Source organism: Ostrea edulis, unplaced genomic scaffold (assembly GCF_947568905.1).
Source record: "Ostrea edulis unplaced genomic scaffold, xbOstEdul1.1 scaffold_62, whole genome shotgun sequence".
In the NCBI taxonomy this organism is placed as follows: domain Eukaryota; kingdom Metazoa; phylum Mollusca; class Bivalvia; order Ostreida; family Ostreidae; genus Ostrea; species Ostrea edulis.
Window position 1 is genome coordinate 45,001 of NW_026606038.1, and position 22,108 is coordinate 67,108.

At 38.4% G+C, this 22,108-nt stretch overlaps 1 protein-coding gene across 1 annotated transcript in view; it reads right to left on the minus strand.

Moving 5' to 3' along the window:
- LOC130051172 (uncharacterized) overlaps positions 1–22,108 on the minus strand; it is a 96,647-nt gene that overhangs the window by 44,343 nt on the left and 30,196 nt on the right. Inside the window, exon 3 of the mRNA XM_056152536.1 lies at positions 1,322–1,636. Within this exon, the coding sequence (XP_056008511.1) occupies positions 1,322–1,636 (315 nt within the window). The remainder of the gene's footprint in view (positions 1–1,321; positions 1,637–22,108) is intronic.

Sequence of the window (22,108 nt, forward strand, 5' to 3'; positions counted from 1 at the left end):
CATTCGATGAAACAGAAACTGTAATATCATGCAGAATTAGAACTTTTTGATTAGTGAATCCTTCCGCCACAAAATATAGTCCCTGTCAAACCCTTTCAAAATTTGAATTGACACAAAAATTTTCAAGTGGATAGGGTTCAGCAATAGATGTGCAGCATTTTTTTCCCTTACATAACTGGTACCATTCGCAATGCCAAAAACTGTAGATTTTCCCAATTTTGAGACTAAAAATTCCCAATTCAATTGCCGAAAAATAGACAGCTGACATCGTAATTTACTTAGTCCGAAACGTTATACGAGTTAACTAAAATGTTTACTTCAGGTATTAAATCGAAAGTACAAAACATGGCAGTGCGCGTGTTGTATAGCTATGATTATTTTAAAACGAGCCTACGATGATTCCTTATGTTTCACAACAGCAAATATTACCGTAAAAAGTTTGTAAAGAGAGGAATACTTCTTGTTTTGTTCTTTTTTTCCTTTTCTTATAGTTGAAATCATTTGCCGATACATTGGTAGAAAATTCCAATTTGTTCGATTTTGACGCTATTTTTCACAATCGAATCGGTACCGGTGCCATACTGAGTACTAGGGGTGTGTATTGCTCAAGATTTTCCGATACGATACGATACAATATTTCTGATGCGATATCCGATATATTGGATATACAACGTAGTTAAGCATTTTCTGAAGTAAAATATCAAAATTTTAAAAAAATGAAGTGGTTTAATATCTTTTATTTCATAACAAAACAAACAATGACAATTAAAGTCTGAGGAAACTCCAATGTCACAATGTAAAAGCGGGGATTAAAGTCTTGAGAAATCTCCGATGTGTCACAATGTAAAAATGGGGATTAAAGTCTGAGGAAACTCCAATGTCACAATGAAAAAGCGGGGATTGAAGTCTGAGGAATCTCCAATGTCACAATGAAAAAGAGGGGATTAAAGTCTGAGGAATTGTGTTCCTGTTAGAAGCCATTTTTAAATTATGCACTTCGATCCCGACTATTAAAAGGGCTATTTTTAACCCCAACATTATATCGTATCGTATAAACACTGTATCGTATATCGCTGGACAGGCGTATACCGGTACATTTCGATATATCGATTCACCGCTACTGAGTACCAGTGGGTAGAAAAAAATTGCTGGATGTGTAATATATTTGCACCAATGGGATCAGTATTGAACCAGTAAATACTTAGTTGTAGCATCCTGCGCAGTTGTACCCAAAAGCTCAGGAGCTAACTTCCTTAATGCAATACTGGTAGGTAACTAAAGATATAATTCAATATGCATTAGAATCAACATCAATACTTACTTTGAACAACAAGAGCATATTCTTTGGGTGATGATGATGCTATTGAGCACGTCCAAGTTCCAGTGTCACTTGTATGGCTTAAAGAAGTGATTGTCACTGTTACTGCTGAGGAGTTTGATGAATATACATATCTACCAGCATCACTGTTTGATGGATTGCATGAATTTGCATTGTCACATGATGTTTTGGAACTGCCATCCAAGGTCAGGGAGATAGCAGAAGTGAAGCTTAATGGGTCAATGGTGCACACGAGACTCACTGTTGCCCCTTTAACTGTGTCTCCATCTGGTTTGAATTCAAGACATAGAAAAGCACCTGGAATAATAGAGAGATTTACTTAATTTACAAATACAAATAAGTTGAAATAACTTTTAATGACTTGAACTTCATAAATTGGAAGGGTAGTTATATAATTACATGCTCAATTGCTAATGTATGATGGAAACTATGGAGGTGGAACAATTGCAATATGTCACCTATTGACGTTAAAACCTCAAAATTTACTGCTTTGTATCTTGTACATAAAAAGGCACTAATTACATTATTTGTTAATTTGTATAAATTGATGACTTGGTTTTATACTGTTTAACGTCCCTTTCAAGAATTTTTTCACTCATGATTTTAGACGTCACCCTTGCCGGTGAAGGGCTGCAAAATGTAGGCCTATGCTTAGCGCTTACAACCTTTGAGCAGGGAGGGATTGATCTTTATCATACCACACCTGCTGTGATATGGGCCGGGCCTCAGGTTTTGCAGTCTCATCCGAAGGACCACCCCTTTTAATCGCCTCTTACGACAAGCAAAGGGTATTGAGGACCTATTCTAAACCAGATCCTCACGTTACTGTATAAATTGATGAGAATAAATTGAATGCTATACATAAAAGAAATAAAATAAACAGTACACAAAGTTAAAATTTTAACACAAGTGCTTTAATTTCATAATCCTCAAGTGTTACATTTTAAAATAGGTTTGAAATGGCCTGATGCCATAAAGGCGCCCTGACATTTCACGTACGTAACAGCATCATAAATGATCGAATGAAGGGAAAAGGTTTTTACATTAAGCATATCATGACATCAAACAACATGTACCCGAGCGTCTCATTTCTCAGACTGTCTCTCCAGTTTATCCAGAATCATACAATCATCGTTCCATCCATACCAGAATGAACCTAGCATCCACTAAGCAGTAGCCAGTAAGCCCTTAGAAGATAACAGTCCCCTAGGAAAATCATCTAAGGACCGGGGATTCTCATAGGACACTATTTCATTTGAAATATACAGGATTGTTTCAAAGGAAAAATAACTTATTTCTTTAATTAGTAAGTTTCCACCAATAATTAGAAAGTGTCCTGAGGAACATAGCTAATTGATTTCTGATTGTGTAATTTATATTATACATGTATATAAAGGGGGGGAAAATACTATTGAAATTCCAGTGTTCAGGGGTCTTTTTAAAAACAATTGAATTACAAGAAAATAGCAGTTGTGGACAGGTCAATGCTATTAAAACTCTGGTATACTGGGCTTCCTCAAGATCTAAAGAATGCCTGTAGATACTGGCTGTTATTGTTATCAAAACACCTCTCTGGGGTAGCTGGAGACCAGTGTCTGCAGATGTCCCTCCACCTGAGATATATTGTTAAATGTTTGATTGACAGGCAGTTTACAATTTTGGGGCATTATCTTAAAATTGGGTCTTTAACTGGATTGACTTTTGTAAATTTTTAGTGATTATTCACTTTCAAACACTTCAGTGAACTGTGGCATTTCTTATTTTGCCACAAAAAAGCTAGTCAGAGGGAAATTTCAATGTTGAATTTTTAAATCTTTTTCTTTTGGGGGGATGATTAAGGAATTGATTAGAAATTGCATGGAAAAATTACAAAATCCAGGATCCTTACTTATAGAATAATAAATGCATTGTACGATCAATAAAACATTCTATATATTATATTTTTAATGAACTTTATACGCTGAGAATTCAAAATGATGATTGTTGATCAATTACCACTAGGTGCTGTTTATGGAGAATGGCAGGTCAAATTGTTTAATTGAAACGAAAAATGAACTGAACACATGTATGAGATATGTCACAGTATTTATTAAAAATAAGTCCATATGGACTTCTGTTCCATGTTAAAAGAATCAATATTCATCAATTTAGGTATGCATAGTCTATGAAAATCAAATTAAGGCATTGTAATGAAGTTCTTTTGGATTTTGTGTAGGCAATAGAGAAAATGATAAATCGTAGAATAATAAAAAGAAAATTTATTTAGCAATAAGATAAGAAATATAGAGATGTTTGAAAAACAAGGAAATCACACTTTCACGTTCACACACACATACTCTCTCACCGAGAAAGAAAATATAAATTGGTATAAATAAACCTGGCAATATTGACAATCAATATAATGTATAACTGTCAAGACAATTCAATAGTTAATACAACAAATATGTCATTCCAGGCTGAAAATGTAACTGGTAATAAATGTATTACAAAAATGGTTCAAATAGTAGCAAATTCTGTTAACTACAGAAAAAGTTAAACAGTAGTAAATTACGTTTTGTATATACAAAATTTCTCAAATTCCTTTTTGATAAAATGTTAATTTACTGAAACTCCATATGAAAGTTTGGCTACTCAGCACAATTCAATTTAACGCCACGTCACACTTGGCACCACCAGGTCTCCATACAGCGCGAACAACCCCTCCGCTTCCAATCCCGGACTCACAGGTCTCTCACTGAACAACGATACTGGGTAACGCCGACTTTAAAGCAATGGCAACACTAGGCCCACAAAATAATTGCCGAGTCAACCACGTGGAACACCCATGCACAGTGCGGTCTCACGTGTTTTGATTCCCACGCTGAGCACCTACTGAAACGCTGAGAGTACTGCCTGATATGGCCCAGATAGCTTCTTAAATCCCCTCTGCACTGAAATAGCAATAACTTAACCTAAAACCTATACACAAAGTGACTTGGTTAACAACAAAATAGAAAACACAATACACGAGAAAATTAACCCGAAACCTCGCAAATATTTTCACACAAAAATAGCTTACTGGCTGGAGAAAACCTATGCCCACACAGTAAAATGTTTCTCTCTCTGGCTACCCATTACCCAGACTAACTTCTGGAATTCGTCAAGAAAAGACCCCTGCTGGACAGCATGAAAACGTGACCGCACGCTTGACAAACAGCCGCTACTCTGACTGACCAAACCGGTATGCTAAAAATAGCCTTATCGACCAACACTCACACTACGGAAACACCTTACAAGCATAAACAACTATTTACAGACAATACCACAAAAACCTAACTAATATGAAAATTAACTTCATCACAGGCATATAAAAATGTCTTTTCCAAAAAAGTATTAAAAAATATTTCTATATTCAAATCTCATTGGTAAATGTGACACAAAACAAGGTATGACTGTTAAATGATGTCTCTGTTCTGGACATTGAACATGTTCATGTTATATCCCTGTTCAATCCTGTTAGGAACTGTGGAAACAAAACTAAGTTTTTCATTTGTAGTCACACAAACACAAACATCCAAAATATCCTGGACAAGTGCAGCTTGCACTCTTCAGGATGGTGGTTTCAATTGAACCATGTGATTGTTTAAAAAACTTTGTTGATGTCGATGGTCAGCTACTGCATTGTCTCTATCCATGAACTTCTACAGAGCCATGTCCTGTTACTTTAACAAAAGTTTCTACTCTCCCAATGAACGTTTCCTTGAATCGAATTATTTTGTTGTCTCTCCTTGTAGTTGACTTATAGTCAACACTGTGAACAACCTGTTGGTCCACAAGTAGTTCTTTTGAAGAAAACCACACGGATCTATACTTTCCAGCTAAGGTCAAAAGGACTGCCTGTTCCTCAGATTTCAAAGGTCTTTTACATAGGCTCCAATAACAGCAACCCTGTCTGTTCCAGTTCACTGCTGTCAAACTTCAGAGCTTGGGGCAACGTCGACTCAGTAGCTGCTGATGAACACAAACCGCAAATGCTATTTGGGTTTCAATATGTTGAATGCCATGGAAAAGGTGTCTCAATTATCCATTACAATCCTCAAAATAGAAACAAGATGAGCACCAAGGTGGTCCAAGATCCTCAACTTTTTCTGTCAGGTGTAGGATTATATATCAAACTCTTTGTCTTGATCTGTCTCATTCTGAATCTCTGTCAACATATATGATATGGTAAGAAAGCAGGTTCTTCAGCAACATCTTGAAGCAACTAAAAACAAAACAAATATTGTAAAAGTACATAAATAGCACAAATTTTTCTATATAATGTTCGGTGCAACATGTCAATTGATTGGCTAGAGAAGTACATTATATATATCGATCATATAACCTATGATATCTATATATCACAATGTGACTGATGACGTAAAAAAGAAATAAGTAAATAAATCTGCTTGACACTGCATTTAAACATTTTACAATTTGAAATCATTTCTGAGGGGAAATAAAAATTCACAAATAAAATGTAATAAATAAAATAATAGCTACATGCTGGGCTTGTAACTTATGATTATGAATATTGGATCATTTACAAGCATCAGAATATAATGCATAAAACGAAATCTAGAAACTTGTTACCTTTCAACTACATCAACAGTTACGGTACATAATCGTAACGAAAACTAACCTGGTTAAATGATTTCTCATGAAAGGCATCGATAATCATAATGGCGACAGGGCCAACAGTTTCACACGCCACACTTCAATTGTCGAAATTTTCTGATGAAATGTTGTCTTTTCCTTGTTGCATTCGCCAAAGGGATACTTTGAGTGTTGAATTAGACTTATCGGCATGGAAAACCTGGTAGCTACCACGTTTGTGAGGGTACATAGCTTCGGAGCAGTGACGAGTCGGAGTGTTTCGCTTTTCTTTCAATCTTTGTTTTTAAAATGGCGCCTTCTTCGTTTACATCCGGAATAACCGGAAGTGTGCGAATCGGGTATTTACGTACTATTAAGAAAAATACGTTTGATTGTTCCTGATCAATTTCAGCAAAACTGATAACTAAAAAAATTCTCACGTATATACTTTACGATTTTTAATCATTTGAAGTCATAAAGGTTTTTAATTCCTTGATTCCGGTATTTCCTCTAATCGCTGATTGGTCAAATCGGCTCTGCTCTCCATTTTCAAACAAGATAGCGTCGTTTCAAGAAGGTGAAAGTTGAAAGGTTCTATTATTACTTTGTTTAACGAACCATGTATGCCCTTATGGAGTGGATAGAGGAAGAAAAGGTCAGCATCATAACCATATCACACATCAAAGATCCAAGAAAGGAGTTTTGCCAGTATAAAGTTGGGGATTTGGTGAAAGCCAGCTGCCATGGCTTTTCTGGCGTGCATCCCACCAAGATCTTAGGTAGGCCTTTTCAAGCAAGTTTCTGTTTCCAATATTTACAAAAATTTTGTCAGAATGTATTAAGTTTATTTTAACTTGAGGATAATTAAAACTGCAGTTGGACTATACAGTCCTACATATTAGCCCTTCTTGATTCCCTCCATTTTGCTGACAAACTACATATTCTTATGTGGACAAACATTTTTAAATAATAAAAGTACGATTATGAAAATTTACATGATTTAGAAATAAGAAAATGTGTTTATAATAGTATAGAATTTCCCTTCCCTAATACTGAAAAAAATATTTATTAGGCCATCTTTAAGAAAATATTTGCTTGCCCTCTAGGCCTCTCCCGACTCGGGATAAAAAGGGTCGAGTAGGAAAGTAGGGAGAAAATTTTTTTTTATTCACATGAAGTTAAAAAAGCTATAAATTAGATAAGAAAATTTCGGAATGAGTAATAAAAAAAAGTTAACTGGAGGTTGAAAAAGTTTTTGAGTCTTTTTAAAGAAATATTTTTAATAATAATAAAGCTTTGAAATAAATGGATTGTGATTTTCTTTTATCTTGGCTTCTTTTTCTTATTCTAGATGATGGAGCTGATGCCTGGTAGTGGGATCTACGTTTATCTCATAGATATACAAGCTTTATATAAACCAAAAAAAACAAAAACAAAAAAACAAGTGGAACTTGTCAGGAGGGGGAACCTAACTGGTGCAGTGCAAATGAAAAGGAAGGTCTTGAAAAGACCATTTTAAACACTATTCTTGGCAAGAGATCATAATCTAATTAATAAATTGTTTATATAACACCAATAACAAATTGTTTAACTTTGAATAAGAATAACCAGTCACCCACATTTCTTTCAATTTGTGAAGATGCATAAGGTGAAAACAAAAAAAACTTGTAATTTCTGACATCCATCTTTTAAATTGGAGAATCAATGACAGCTAGTTGGTTACTTTCTGACATCCATCTTTTAAGTTGGAGAATCAATGACAGTTGGTTACTAGAGTATTTTCTTTTTCATTTAAAGACCGAGTTTTTCGACCGGTCGGTTTACTTCAGGTAAGTTTAGTTGGGGGCGGAGCTAATTTTAAGCAGGTGTGAAGCCCCGAGGGAAGAATGTAACCTGTGTTACCTGTACGTTTTCGTAAGATAAATCATAAGTGCAATTATTTTTCTTGTGCATGTTATTCAAAATATTGATAAAAAAAATTAATGAATCAAACATGTTAAAGCACGATAAATTTAATTTGTAATTGAGGACCTTAGCCATTGAAAAATTAGGCAGAAAATTCTTAATTATAATCATGATGAAATAAAGTAAACTATCTACAGCTAGTCTGTTCTTTACTGCCACAAATGTCCCACGTAAGGCTGTCAAATTCAAGGTTTGGATACCATGCTCGGACTTTACAAATAACACAGTCAGGCATGATGTCTCTCTTGTATCCGTGCGTCTGCCAAACATACAGATTCCTACGAGAATCCCTTCGTACTGCGGCGGATTTTCTGGCGATATAACGATCATCGTCCCACACCCCACGATGACTCAACATAGTCCAGAATTTCTTATAAAGTTTTTTTCTGTTAGATTTATTTCTTCTGGACGGCACACCGGGATTTTCTGGCCACCAAAGTTGTCTGTGCGACTCGTCCATAATGCACGGCCTACACCAACAGACGGGACATTCAGCTCTTCTGGCATTTCCCTTAATAGCTGGTCCAGGCGAAGAGGGTACTTCCTCAGATATAACTCCTTCTTCCTCGGCATCCCAATCCCAACCATTATGCAAAAAGGGCCCTTACAGCGGATAATTTCTCTTCTGATAGAGTTGCGGTTACTTTTGTTGCCATGTTTCGTCGTAAAATGACGCTGATAAAATTTCAACTGAATATAAACGGAATTTTAATGACGTATTTACTCATAATTAAAATTTTGATAATAATATATAAACACGACATTTCCAATGAGAGTCGGTACAGTCTCTTGAGCATAAAATCCATGTCCATGTAAATTATGTTCTATCCATAATTTTCTATCGCACCTCTTCCTAAACACAACCCATCATAATCTATTATAATTGATGTAATTATATGTAAGATTTTCTACTCAATACATTATATTTTGTGACTATAGATGTAATACTTTTCTTATCAAAACTTTCTCTATTGAGCTGGCATACTACGCGGTAAACATCAAAAGATTTCACGGACGCCTCGATCGAGAGACGAGGTGGACAATGTATACACACGGATTAGTAACTAAATGTCCATCAATTTCTAGCATCCAATCTGAAGCTAAATTTCTCCTGATTGACAGGGGTTTACAGACCAGGTAAAATTGAAGGCGGTGCTTATTTCCTCGATGCCGGGATTCAGAGGCCATTGTCAAGTTTTCGATGAGGACCAAGATTAGTTCCCAAGTCAGCCTCCAGAACATGAAACAGACCTAACTTTTATACATTCAGTAATGTGATATATATATATATATATATATATGAGATTCCCTTCATGAGGGATTGTCCAATTTTCAATGTGATAATATGTACAAAGAGTTAGTGATAAATATTTTTTTATATTTCTGTACCAAACTTTATAAATGATTGATTGTTTGATGTTTTCCGCCACGCTCAACAATTTTTTCAGTTATCTGGTGGCGCCCAGTTTTTATTGGTGGAAGAGAAAACCCAGATACAATGTACCTTGGAAGAGACCACCGACCTTCCGAAAGTAAACTGGGAAACTTTCTCACTTACCGGCGCGAGCGGGATTCGAACCCACGCCGACAGAGGTGAGAGGCCATGTGATTTGGAGCGCGATGCTCTAACCACTCGGCCATGGAGGCCCTCTTTATAAATGAAATTAATTATACCAATAATAGTCGCTGTTTATAATCGGTAATGTCTTATTATCCCATCTTTTTTGTAACTTTTCTATAACTTTTGTCGGGTATAACTTTTTCCATAACTTTTGTTGGGTATAACTTTTTTGTAACTTTCTCCATAACTTTTGTCGGGTATAACTTTTTTGTAACTTTTCCATAACTTTTGTTGGGTATAACTTTTTTGTAACTTTCTTCATAACTTTTGTTTGGTATAACTTTTTCCATAACTTTTGTTGGGTATAACTTTTTTGTAACTTTCTCCATAACTTTTGTCGGGTATAACTTTTTTGTAACTTTTGTTGGGTATAACTTTTTTGTAACTTTCTTCATAACTTTTGTTTGGTATAACTTTTTTGTAACTTTTTCCATAACTTTTGTTGGGTGTAACTTTTTTGTAACTTTTCCATAACTTTTGTTGGGTATAACTTTTTTGTAACTTTCTTCATAACTTTTGTCAGGTATAACTTTTTTGTAACTTTGATAACTTATATATGAGTATAACTTTTTTGTACCCGAGTTATAAGTAAAGTATAACTTTATTTGAAGAAGTGGTTCCAAACTCCAGTCTTCACGAAAACTCAGTGGTCCAAAGACCGAGGCCAGTGAATTTTACGGTCGGGTCAGTGAAAATTAAAAATCAGGAAGTCCGATGGGCTTGTAGACTTTTTGTAAGTCACATTAAACATAATGTTTCAAATGTTTTATTTGCTTAATGTACCACAAAAATAAAATCATAAAGTCATAACGTTTATGACGTCATACTATTATGAAGTCATAGTACGGCATATAATACATAATATAAGTGTCAATAGATTTCTATGATCACAAATAAGGATTACTAAACTATCCGAGTTTCACGACATCCTGGGGCCGCCAAAATGTACAAAAAATATATACAAAAATTATGAGGTTCATTCGCGTTGTGAATTTTTAGATGGATATTTAGTCACAGATTCTAATCACTTGCACTATTGTCCTTTTCATTAATTTGAAGTGGAAAAAGTCTCACAATTGGTCTTGCTGTTAGTTATTCCTCATTTTGTTCTCAATTCGAACTTCATGTTCATTTTGCCTGCAGTATTGTCCGTAATCGTCGTGGCAAATATTGGCCTGGTGTGGAGGGGGCATAACTCTCTTCTCTGGAACAAAAGCAATTTGCATGCAAGACTTGGGGTCCCGTCTCCCCGAGGGAGGGCGGTCTTGGGGAGGGGTGTTTTGAGGAAGGGGGTCAGAATATGGCTGGCAATGGTCAATTCCTGGAATCTCTAGCTGGTTCTGGGCTCGGTTCAGAATTTGTTCCTTTTGTTGCCTTGGTAACTCCTCTCGATACGGCTTCTTCCCGAGCTCTGAAATTTTGTGTCTCTCATCCTCGATGGGTATATTGAGGCCCACAGGTAGGATGGGAGGGCCACGAGGGGTACCCGGATTTGCCTCTTTCAAATAATCGTATTTTTCCCATCGCTCTTCATGGAGTTGCTGAGACACCTGGTTGTGGTCGTACATTACTGTTTGATTGGGTTGTTGGGAAGGTGAGGCCTCTTGGCGATACATTTCATCCTGCCGTCTGTTGGCTTGTTCCCCTTTCACGGGAGGGTATGGAGCTCTCTGATACTGTATGGGTGGGTCATATATCCCCTGGCCATAGCCCTGGCCCTGCTGAGGATGGTAGGAGGGTTGATTGTAATCCTATGATGGGCGACCATAGTCATTCTGTGGGCGGGAGTCGTACATAGGACGACCATAATCAGCAGAGGGATAATCTGGATTTCTGTCCACTATTGCAGCACACACTTTGTCACCTGTTGTATTTGCTTTGGCATTTCCATTTGATGGTCCAAATAGCAGGTATCCTATTTTGGATTTGACAGCAGTTGGTCCGTTGCCACGTACTACATGGTTCATGATGAAGTCCCAGTAGTAATCCGCTCCAATAAGTATTTCTATTTCAAATGGTTGATCACTTGGACTGGCACGTGCTAGCTTCAAATGACGTAGATGTGGTAGTTGGTTTATCTCTGCTAAGTGGGTTTGAATCGGAACACCAATTTGTGGAACGACAAGTACATCTATTGGTATGTACTGGTTTCCTTCACCGATGATAGTCAGTAGTACTCTGTCAAGGTGACGTACTTCGGTTTTCTTCGATCCAAATCCTGCAACATTGAGTACTTCTTTTCCAATTACCTCAAGCTGGAATTCAGATGCTAATTTTTGGTTGATAAATGATCGTTGTGATCCCTCATCAAACACGATATTTCCTTGACATTCTGTTCCATTCCTGGACTGTACCTCTGTCACTGCTGTCTTTAGAAGAACTTGAGAAGATCTGGATGAGGTAGCATGCAGACTAACAATGCTAGATGAGTGTGTTGATACTTTGGTCTTCTGTTGTTCCACAGGTACTTCCACTGCATCCTCCTGTCGTGTACATATACTAGTATGGTGACGCCGATTACACCTTTTGCATGTTTTGTTGGATTTGCAATCTGCCACTTTGTGTCTGCCAAGACAATTGAAACACAACTTATCCATTTTGATTTTCTCCAGTTTCCTGTTGTGGTCCAGGCTACAATTTACTGGGCTGTGGTTTTCATTGCTGAAAATGCATAGTTTCTCATCCAACTGGGCTCCCTTTCTCGGTGCAAAGTTTCCTGGCTTCCTCCTTGTATTAGCTCTAGTTATAAAGCTTGAAGTTATATTTTGTTCACTGTAACCAATATTGTTGAAGTCGGACATCTCATGCACAGCGAGTTCCTTTTTTATTGCTTTACAGATTGTATGTATATCCCAGTTGTCATCTCCATTCTGATGAGTTATTTCTCTGAGGAATTCTTGTGGGATTTTTTTCATGACTGCCGGTACTAATAGTGCTGAATAAGTGCTGAATAAGTGTCAGGGTATGTACCAAGTGACTCTAGACTGCACATATATGTCAGAGAATACAGGCAAGTTCAGTTTTGGCAGTTTATGATTTTGAATCTTACTGTTTCCAAAACTTTTCTGGGAAGAGTCATTGCAATGAATAAACTGTGGCGCATTAACATTCCAATTCAAAGGTGAAGAAGTATGAACGTTTTCATAAATCCTAGCAGAAGCAGACTGAGTTTTGTTTGGCAATGTATCCTTTTTCAATTCTTGTAACTTGAGTCTTAAATCTAACATATACTCATCTGATTCCTCAATTTCGGTTTGTATCTCTTCTTCATTTGCTAATCCCTCCAGAATATCTGCGTTGATCTTCTCCAATAGATTCTGTTTCTCTTGCAATAGTTTCACCATTTCAGCTTTTGAATTATCATCCTCTGTTTCTGGAATTCTCTTAAAAATCCTTGTAATTGCACCACGCTGACCGGAACGTATTGCCTTCAATTTTGTAATATCCATTTCTATTCTGGTTATGCTATACCAATGGTCACGGCACCAATGTCTAGAATGTTGGGGTTATGTAACCGGAAGATATGAAAACACATCTGTTCTGTACAGTGTTTATTTGAACTCTGAAGTAAAACTGTATTATTATACCTCAGTATGAGAATGCCATGCAACGCGTAATCTGATTGGTCTAGACGGTCACGTGCCAGGGAGGACAAAACTTCATATCTCCCTCTCAGACATCATATTTCCCTATCATATTTACCCCTTGGGCAGCCTCGTGCATTTTCTATAAATTTAACGTCAAGGTAGATGAAGTGTATTGTGACGTCACAATAAGTCCAAGTCATTCTACTTTCATAGTTCGTAAGACACAAAATATGCGGGTCTCTGATACACAGTTGAATCGCATGGTTTTGGTTTTGGTTGATACAAAAACAAGCAAGTAAATCAGCACTCAAGGAGAATGGAAATACAAAAACTGGTTATCATATAACTGTATTTCGTTGTTTGTAACTTCTACCGTAATACGTTGTCGGCGCGGTGTTACCGTTAGGACGATCCCAGCTACATACAATGTAGATGAGCGGACTCCAATTTCAAACGTACTTTTGTAGTCTTGCCTTGTTTCGGTATAATAAACAATTTATTGCATGAATGTTCGGGAGATATGAAGATTTATTCACCCAAGAAAAATCATATTCCCCTCGGGGAATATGATTTTTCTTGGGTGAATAAATCTTCATATCTCCCTCACTATCATGCAATAAATGTATAGTATATGCTATTCACATGACGTCGTGGTAACGTTTATGACGTCATACTATTATGAAGTCATAGTACGGCATATAATACATAATATAAGTGTCAATAGATTTCTATGATCACAAATAAGGATTACTAAACTGTCCGAGTTTCACGACAGTGGTCAAGAAACCAAAGCTTTAGTGGACACAGGTTCCATGATAACCTGTATTTCTGAGACATTTTATGATTCTCTAGAACCTAAACCAGAGCTAAGAGCCTTGGAAGTTAATTCAAGCGACAGATTTGTATAGAGATGTTCTAACAAAATGTGCAACAACAAAATTTCCATCAGGACTGATACCTGGTTTGAAAAGCACAAATCAACGCTGTTAATAACATATTTCTGGGTATACAAAGCTAGTGAAAGTTTCGTGAGACACAAACTTGAAATTGCAAGTCAAACTGTTGTTGATTGGTACAATTATTCCAGAGAGGTGTGTACCTGCATTTTATAGAAGAATTCAGAAAAAATAGGAGGAGTGGGAAAATTTGTTGAAGTTGACAAAAGTAAATTTGGTAAAAGAAAATTTCACAAGGGACGGAAAGTTGACGGTGTCTGAGTTTTTGGTGGGATTGAAAGGGAGACAAAAAGGTGCTTTTTTTTTTTTTTTTTTTTTACAACAGTGGTAGATCGAACACGGGAAATTTTCAATAACTGTCCACCAGCAGAGGCCTCGACCCTGGGGTCATAATGTAAAACTTATACGGTACCAATTTTGATGCACCAGATGTGCATTTCGACAAATTATGTCTCTTCAGTAATGCTCAACCGAAATGTTTGAAATCCGAAATAACAATGACGTTTTAGAGCTATTATAGTCAAAAACAGTGTGCCAAAAAATGTAAACAATTTTTGGGAAATATTAGATTCAAGGAGTTTATAAAATAAACTCAATCTCCATACAGTGTCAAATGCATTTCTAAGATCAATAAAAGCCGCATATACTTTTTTGTTTTTGTAATGGTCAATTATTGTTTTTATAAAGAACAAGTGGTCTGATGTTCTACAATTTTCTTTGAAACCAATTTGATTTTCACTTATCAGTGACATAGAGTTTACAAATTCAAGTAGCCTTAGTATGGATTATTCTATTGAAAAGTTTTCCTAGATTTGAGGTAATTGAATTTGACTCCACTCTTTTGGCACTCTGTTTTTCCCTATAATAGCTCTAGCAAGTTTATTGTTATTTCAGATTTCAAACATTTCGGTTGAGCATCACTGAAGAGACATTATTTGTCAAAATGCGCATCTGGTGCATCAGAATTGGTACAGTAAAAGTTTTACATACATTACCTCTGTTGTTGCTAGGATCAAGCCTATTACCAGATTTGTACAACAATACTAAATAGCTCTCATTCTAGCTTCTTGGGAATTAATACACTAGAATTAAGTATAAAGTTAAAACAGTTTTTCCAGAGGTTTCAACATTACAGACACACACACACCCATTTTTCAACATTTCATTTGATATCATATCCATGGGAAAACTCTTCCCATTTTTCAGGAACTTTAAGGCAGCCTTTATTTCATTGATAGTAATGTCTGGTTCAAGGAAATTATTATGGTGCAGTTTATCTTTCAATACATGAAATTTATCTGAACTTTCAGTCGGCCACCCAATCAGACAGCGAGACTTTGCGACAGTGGGTGGATCGCATATACTCACGTTGGCGACCCATGCATTCCCTACTCTGGCTGACATTCATCCCCAAGCAGTGACACGGCTATGCTATGGGGCAGAGGACCGGGTTGTGGGGCTCTACGCCCTGGACGGACAGCCGAAAATGGTGGAAGAGGCGCCTCAGTAGACCTGATGCAGTACTTATACCATTCTCGCCAAAGTTGCCCCCCCCCCCTTCATTCCAAAGTACGCCAAGTGGGGGCAGGATCACGAGAATCTTCTCCAGACCGGAACTCTAGAGATGACCTTGGGGAGCTATTACACTGAATGCAACGCATGGAGGCCGCTTTGAGGGACAGTAATCAATCCCAGGGCCCTGCATTGACACCTCGCCCAGCCTCCCCCAAACCAAGGGATTTGACTCCGGAACCGGCTCCCCTGACTTGTTTCAAGTGCGGCGAACTCGGGCATTTCCATAAGGAGTGCCCATGTATCAGAGGTCAAGAGGCACAGAAGGAACCGTCAACCCCCTCCGCTAGGAATGACCGTCAGCCACAGCACAGGAGAAGCCCTCACATTAACAGGAATCATCTGGTGCTGTTCGTGTGTTGTCCCCTGGGTGCGCAGATACAGGTAGCCATACAATCCAGGGACCAGACACCCCCGACAGATAGATGAGACGTTCTTGTTTGAAACAAGGGCGCCCGAGGAAGCGAAGGCGGGTGCACTTTAAGATGCCCAAATGTTCACCCACCTTATTCTCTGAGGACAACAAAGAGGAGGATATAGATCATGATTGTAGCCCAGAGATTGGGCTGGAGTTCGATCGTCTTAGGGAGTGGGAAAGGAGGCCCTAGGAACCAGGGACAAGTAGGCTTGGGGACTGTACCCCAGGGACAGACTCCAGGGAAAGGCGATCGGTGCATTACCATTGGCCAGGTGACACCCGCAATGAGATATGCAGTGCTACTGTGGGTGCAGGGCTCACCTGTGGAGGCCGTGGTGGATACCGGGGCTGAAGTGAGTGTGCTGGGGACGGAGCAGTATAACTCACTGGAGTGTAAGCCCCCAATCAAGCGACATATCACCCTGATGCAGGCAGGAGCGGACGCCAGATTGAAGGGATTTATTGAGGACCCATTCTCCATCCAAGTCAGTGCTCCAAGTTGCGAGTAAAACGGTCGCATTTGCGACCAGAAAATCGATTTTGCGACTAGAGATTATAATTAAGTTGCATTTTCGCAAGTAGAGAAAAATTGGGCATCCAGTAAAATTTCATAATCAGGATCGGAAGTCTGAATAAATATTTTTCAGTCTCGGTCAAAACATCATTTGAAAGCAATCAAGATGGCGGGAAAACGAGGGTTAACGCACTTTGGATTTATCAGTAATAAAAAGTAGAAGCCTCAGCCTAGTACATGTAACGAAGAAATTCAAGAATCACACAGAAAGAGTTCTGCATTTAAAGATGACGTAGCCGTGTCTAAAGAAAAATGCAAAAGTAAAGGAAGAACCCCAGTCCTAATGGCTGAAGGAATTTTCGTGTTTGATATACAGAGATTGCAAAATGTTTTGCAGAATTTGTGAGGCCAATCAGCCAGCAACGTCCACCATTTCTGGACACCCATTGTCCGATTTCACCACGACCTGGTGTACATCTTTCAAATGTGGAAGTGTGACTATTCACGGTAACAGCAAGAGACACGTCTTTGTCCGTGACTGCATTATTAGCAGTAAGTCGAATGGAGCAACTGTTGCTGCTAATTTTCACAGACAATTACAAACTCGAGATGTAGTGTTCTTATTGATGCTGGTACTGATTGTTCAGCAAAAGATCCAACAAAAGTAGAAGCTCTGATTCGCATAAGCAGTGAAGGTCCACTTATTGAGGACTTTAAAGCAAATCCTTGTGTGGAACGCTGGGTTTTCTTCCCCAGAAGCGTACTATAAAATATACAGGATGGCCCAACGCAATACAACTTTTGCCAGAGGAAATACTTGACTTGTTAGCATCCAACATGTTTCACAGCACATCTCTATTCATTTTAAAAATAAAACAAACAAAAGGCATACATGGGTGTTGATTTTTTTTCTTGAAAGATATTCAAGTTGAAAAAAAACCAACTTGTAGATCTTATTTACAAAATCTTTTACGATGGTGAGTAGAAATTTTGAAAATGGCGACTAGAAATTTGAAAATGGCAACCATAAATATTTCTAGGTTGCCATTTTGCGACCTGATACCAGATGTGACTTGGAGCTCTGCTGAAGTGGGGGAGAACGTCCACAATGTGGACTTGTATGTGGCACCACTTAAGGACCCTATGTTGCTTGGGGTAGATTTCTTACGGGGGCGTAAGGCCAAGTTAGACTTGGATTGCTCACAGCACACTCTATATGGAAGTAAAGACAATACACATAACCTTTGGCAGAGCAGAACTCAAGGACGAGGTTAGGGTTTTGTTAGCTCGGAAGGTGTGTCCCCGCCAGTTCTGTAGCTATATGCCCTTCCCGCCTTGACAGCAGATTATATGGTGGCACCCAGCATTGAGAGGTTTTCGAACATTTTGCTGATGCCTCACATATACCATACTAGTGGGAAATCCTCCCAGATCTGTTTGGTAAACCCCTCGGATCAAGATGTGACCCTACAAGAAGTGAGCATACTAGGAGCTGCGGTTGAGGCTTGTCTTTATGTTCCTGTGCTTTACCTGTTTAGGGAAGTTTGTTCCCTGGTGGATAGGCCCTGAGGGGAACTGGGGGCACAGGAAATGCCGGAACATTTGAGACACCTGCTTGAACACAAGATCGACACTGAAGATGCGGCCCCCATCAAAGAGAGGATGCAGAGGACACCCCTATTCTTTGTTGATGAGGAAGAGGCCCACCTACAGAAAATGCTAGATGTCGGAGTGATACAACCCTCTTTGTCTGAGTGGGCGTCGACCCCTGTCCTGATATGGAAAAAGGATGGGAATGCTAGGTGGTGCCTGGATTATCGGCGGCTTAACAACGTCACCCAGAAAGATGTTTTCCCCCTGCCGCTGATAGATGAGTGAATGGATATTCTCTCTTGGAATGTGTGGTTCTCTAAATTGGATGCCAACTCCGCCTTTCACCAAATTAAAATCCACCCAAAAGACCAGAAGAAGACAGCTTTTGTAACCCACTATGGCCTGTTTGAGTTTGTGTGCATGGGGTTTGGGCTGCGTAATGCGCCCACCACTTTCTCTAGAGCCATGAATTTGGTGTTGAGAGGTTTGACCTGGAGTATTGTCCTTGCCTTCCTTGACGATGCCTTGGTCTTGGGGCAAGATTTTGAGGACCACCTGGCCAACTTGAGGGCGGTGTTTGTGCGCTTCCGGGAATTCAACTTGAAGTTTAAGCCGAAAAAGTGTGCTCTTCTCCAGTCACAGATAAAGTTCTAAGGGCGGAAGGTGAGCCAGAGCAGAGTGGAAATAGGAGATGAGCACATTGAGTCAATGAAAAAAGATCTCGACTCGAATAACTGCGAATCAATTTGGGCGGAAATCCATTTTCCAAAAACAAAACCTTTCATAGTGGGCGTGGTCTATAGAGCCCCTCATGACCAAACATTTTTAGAAAATTTGAAGAGTGTTTGAGTGGACTGCGCTCTGATTTAGACAGTGTTACCCTTGGTGATTTTAACATTGACATGCATAACAAGAAAGACACACTATACGAAGGGCACAAGAACATATTGAATTTATTCAGTCTTAAACAGTTAATTTCAGATCCAACCAGAATCACTGAGAGAAGTTCAACACTTATTGACCATATACTTACAAACAATGATGACAAGTTTGTTCAATCAGGAACCATCACAATGGGTTTGAGTGATCATAATCTTATTTACTGCACAAGAAAAATTTCAAAAGGTTAAATTCATGAGCATCATACTGTCAAAATCAGATCCATGAAAAAGTTTGATTCTGAATTATTTATTGAGGAATTGGAAAAACATGATTGGTCATGTTGTACAATGTCTGAATATGTAGAAAATAATTGGGTTAGTTTTAAAGATATTTTTTTAAATGTAATTTAAATTAATAAATTTGCTCCCATCAAAGAAGTGAGGTTAAAGCAAAGAACTGAACCATGGATGAATCATGAAATATTAGAACTAATCACAGAAAGGGATAGACTTTTACACATTTTTAGAAAAAGTAGAAAACAAGATCACAAAATTTTTTCTATAGAGCAAGAAATTTATTATAGCGTAAAATATTGAAAGCAAAGTCAGAACACACATCACTGAAAATTGAAGAAAACAAAGATGATCCGAAAAAACTTTGGCAACAATTGAAGAATCTTGGATATAGAAGTCAAAAGAAGGACAAAAAGATTGTTCTAAATACTGATGATAACATCTGCCATATTGAATTTGAAATAGCCAATCATTTTAACACTTTTATCACAACTGTTGCTTCTAAACTTGTAGAAGCCTTGCCTACTGCTAAAGGTACATACGATGTGCTGTCAGAATATTTTAGAAGTTTTTATGCAGAATTTTTTTTATATAACAACCGTTTTGTTTTAAATGTGGTATCCGAAACTTTTGTACATGAAGAACTTTGCAATCTTAATGTCACAAAAAGCACTGGTCTGGATGATATTTCTGCTAAATTTTTTTAAGTTAGGGGCAAGTGTTATCAAAATGCCAATAACATCAATCACTAAGCCATCTATTGTTTCTGGAATTGTACCAATCAGTATGAAATAAGCAAGAGTAAAACCTTTGTTTAAGAAGGGCAGTCCTCTGCAAGTAGGTAATTATAGACCAGTAAGTAACCAGTAAGTGTTGTGTCAAAGATCCTTGAAAAAAGTGTTTATGTTCAATTGAAAGATTTTCTACAAAGAAACATGTTGTATGAGTTCCAATCTGGCTTTCGAAGCAAATTTTCTACTGATACTTGTCTTTAAATATTCACCTATTAGATCATATTAGGGAGAACACATTCAAAGGACTTTTTACAGGTATGATAATGTTAGATTTACAAAAGGCATTTGATACTGTTGATCATGAAATTTTATGTAATAAGTTCGACATTATGGGAATTGAAAGTGACTGGTTTAAATCATACTTAACAGGCAGGTCTCTGAAGTGGTAAGGTGTGGGGGCAAATCTTTCTGACCATAGGGAAATTGCATGTGGGGTACGTACCCCAAGGGAGTATTTTAGGCCCATTATTATTTTTATGTTATGTCAATGACATGTCAACTAGCGTCGATGAAGACTGTAAGTTGATCTTATATGCAGACGATAGTGCAATCCTGTATTCACATAGAGATCCAAAGGTCATTTCAATGAAACTTGGCAAAGTCCTACAAAATTGCTCTGATTGGCTAGTAGACAACAAGTTGTCACTTCATCTCGGGAAAACTTAATGTATCCTGTTCGGCCCTAGTCGCAAGCTCTCTAATGAAGGTCAGTTTGAAGTCAAGTGTCATAATCATGTCATCAAAGCAAGTGATCAGGTCAAATGTTTAGGGTTAACTATTGATAAGTTTTTGAAATGTCATTGTGAATGAGATTATAACCAAGGTCAACTCATGGTTAAAATTCCTGTACATAAATGGGGCTTGGCTAAATAGAAGGTCAAGGTCAACGTTAGCAGAAAATGTATCTCACAGGTGCAACACCACCGAGGGCCCCCGTTCTGGAAACTGCTTTTCCGCATGGGGCTCGGGGAGGACCCATGCCCGTTCGGGCTCTGTTGGACGTAGATGGCTGAGAAACCACCTACAGGGCATTCACCTGGACACATGGTGGAGTGGGTCGGCGTGGTGGAGTACCCCGAGCAACCAGTATCTCTCCAGCGCCTATTGGTGTATCTGGCGGCGGAATGGTAAGAATGTTGCACTACCCTGGACCTCCCACCTTTCTGGACACAACCCGGACCGTCCCCTAACCTTATCTAGGCGGGCGCTGGCAGCGCCCCGTTGTCCTTCTCTGGTGGGCTTCAGCCCTGTCTACCTTGTTTTTGCCCTGGAGGAGTGCCTCTGGGCAGGGTGTTGGGCGTCCACCTTAAATGAACTTCTTTCCCACGTTCATGCCAGTGTAGGCTGTGGACCCCATCCTTTCGGAGAAAATGGGGAGGGTAGTAAATGGGGGAGAGCCGTTCTGGGAACGACTCGCCCAGCTACCGGGATGACGTAGGCCATGCACAGGTTTTGCGCACGGCCTAGCTACATGTGACACTTGCATAGCTGATGCGGACTGATACAGACGAATTCCAAGACGATCCCCGATTTCCTATGATAGTCTACATAAACCAGATGAGGTGAGCCTCCCTCAGGAGAACCCGATACTTGTATATTTGTGTAACTGAATAAATACTACAAAAATACAATAACCGATCAGCTGATCGAGGTGACTTGGAAAAAACTCAGCCATTAAACTGTATTGTTTTTAGAAGGAATCAGAAAATGAAAATTATTTGAAATTATTTCAGATTGATTAACAACCTGATTTTATTTCAGTTACTATCTTTGTTAATCGTTTTATGAAAGTTTACAAATTAGGCTGGTGTCATCTTCACTAGCCAAGGGTTTACGATCCGTTCCGCTTCTCTACAAACCCTTGGCAGATTTAGTGCGATTTTCTTAGCCTCAACTTTCAGCATATGATTGGACGCAGGGAAAGTCCACTGCTCAATCAGAGAACATGTTACGTTAAATC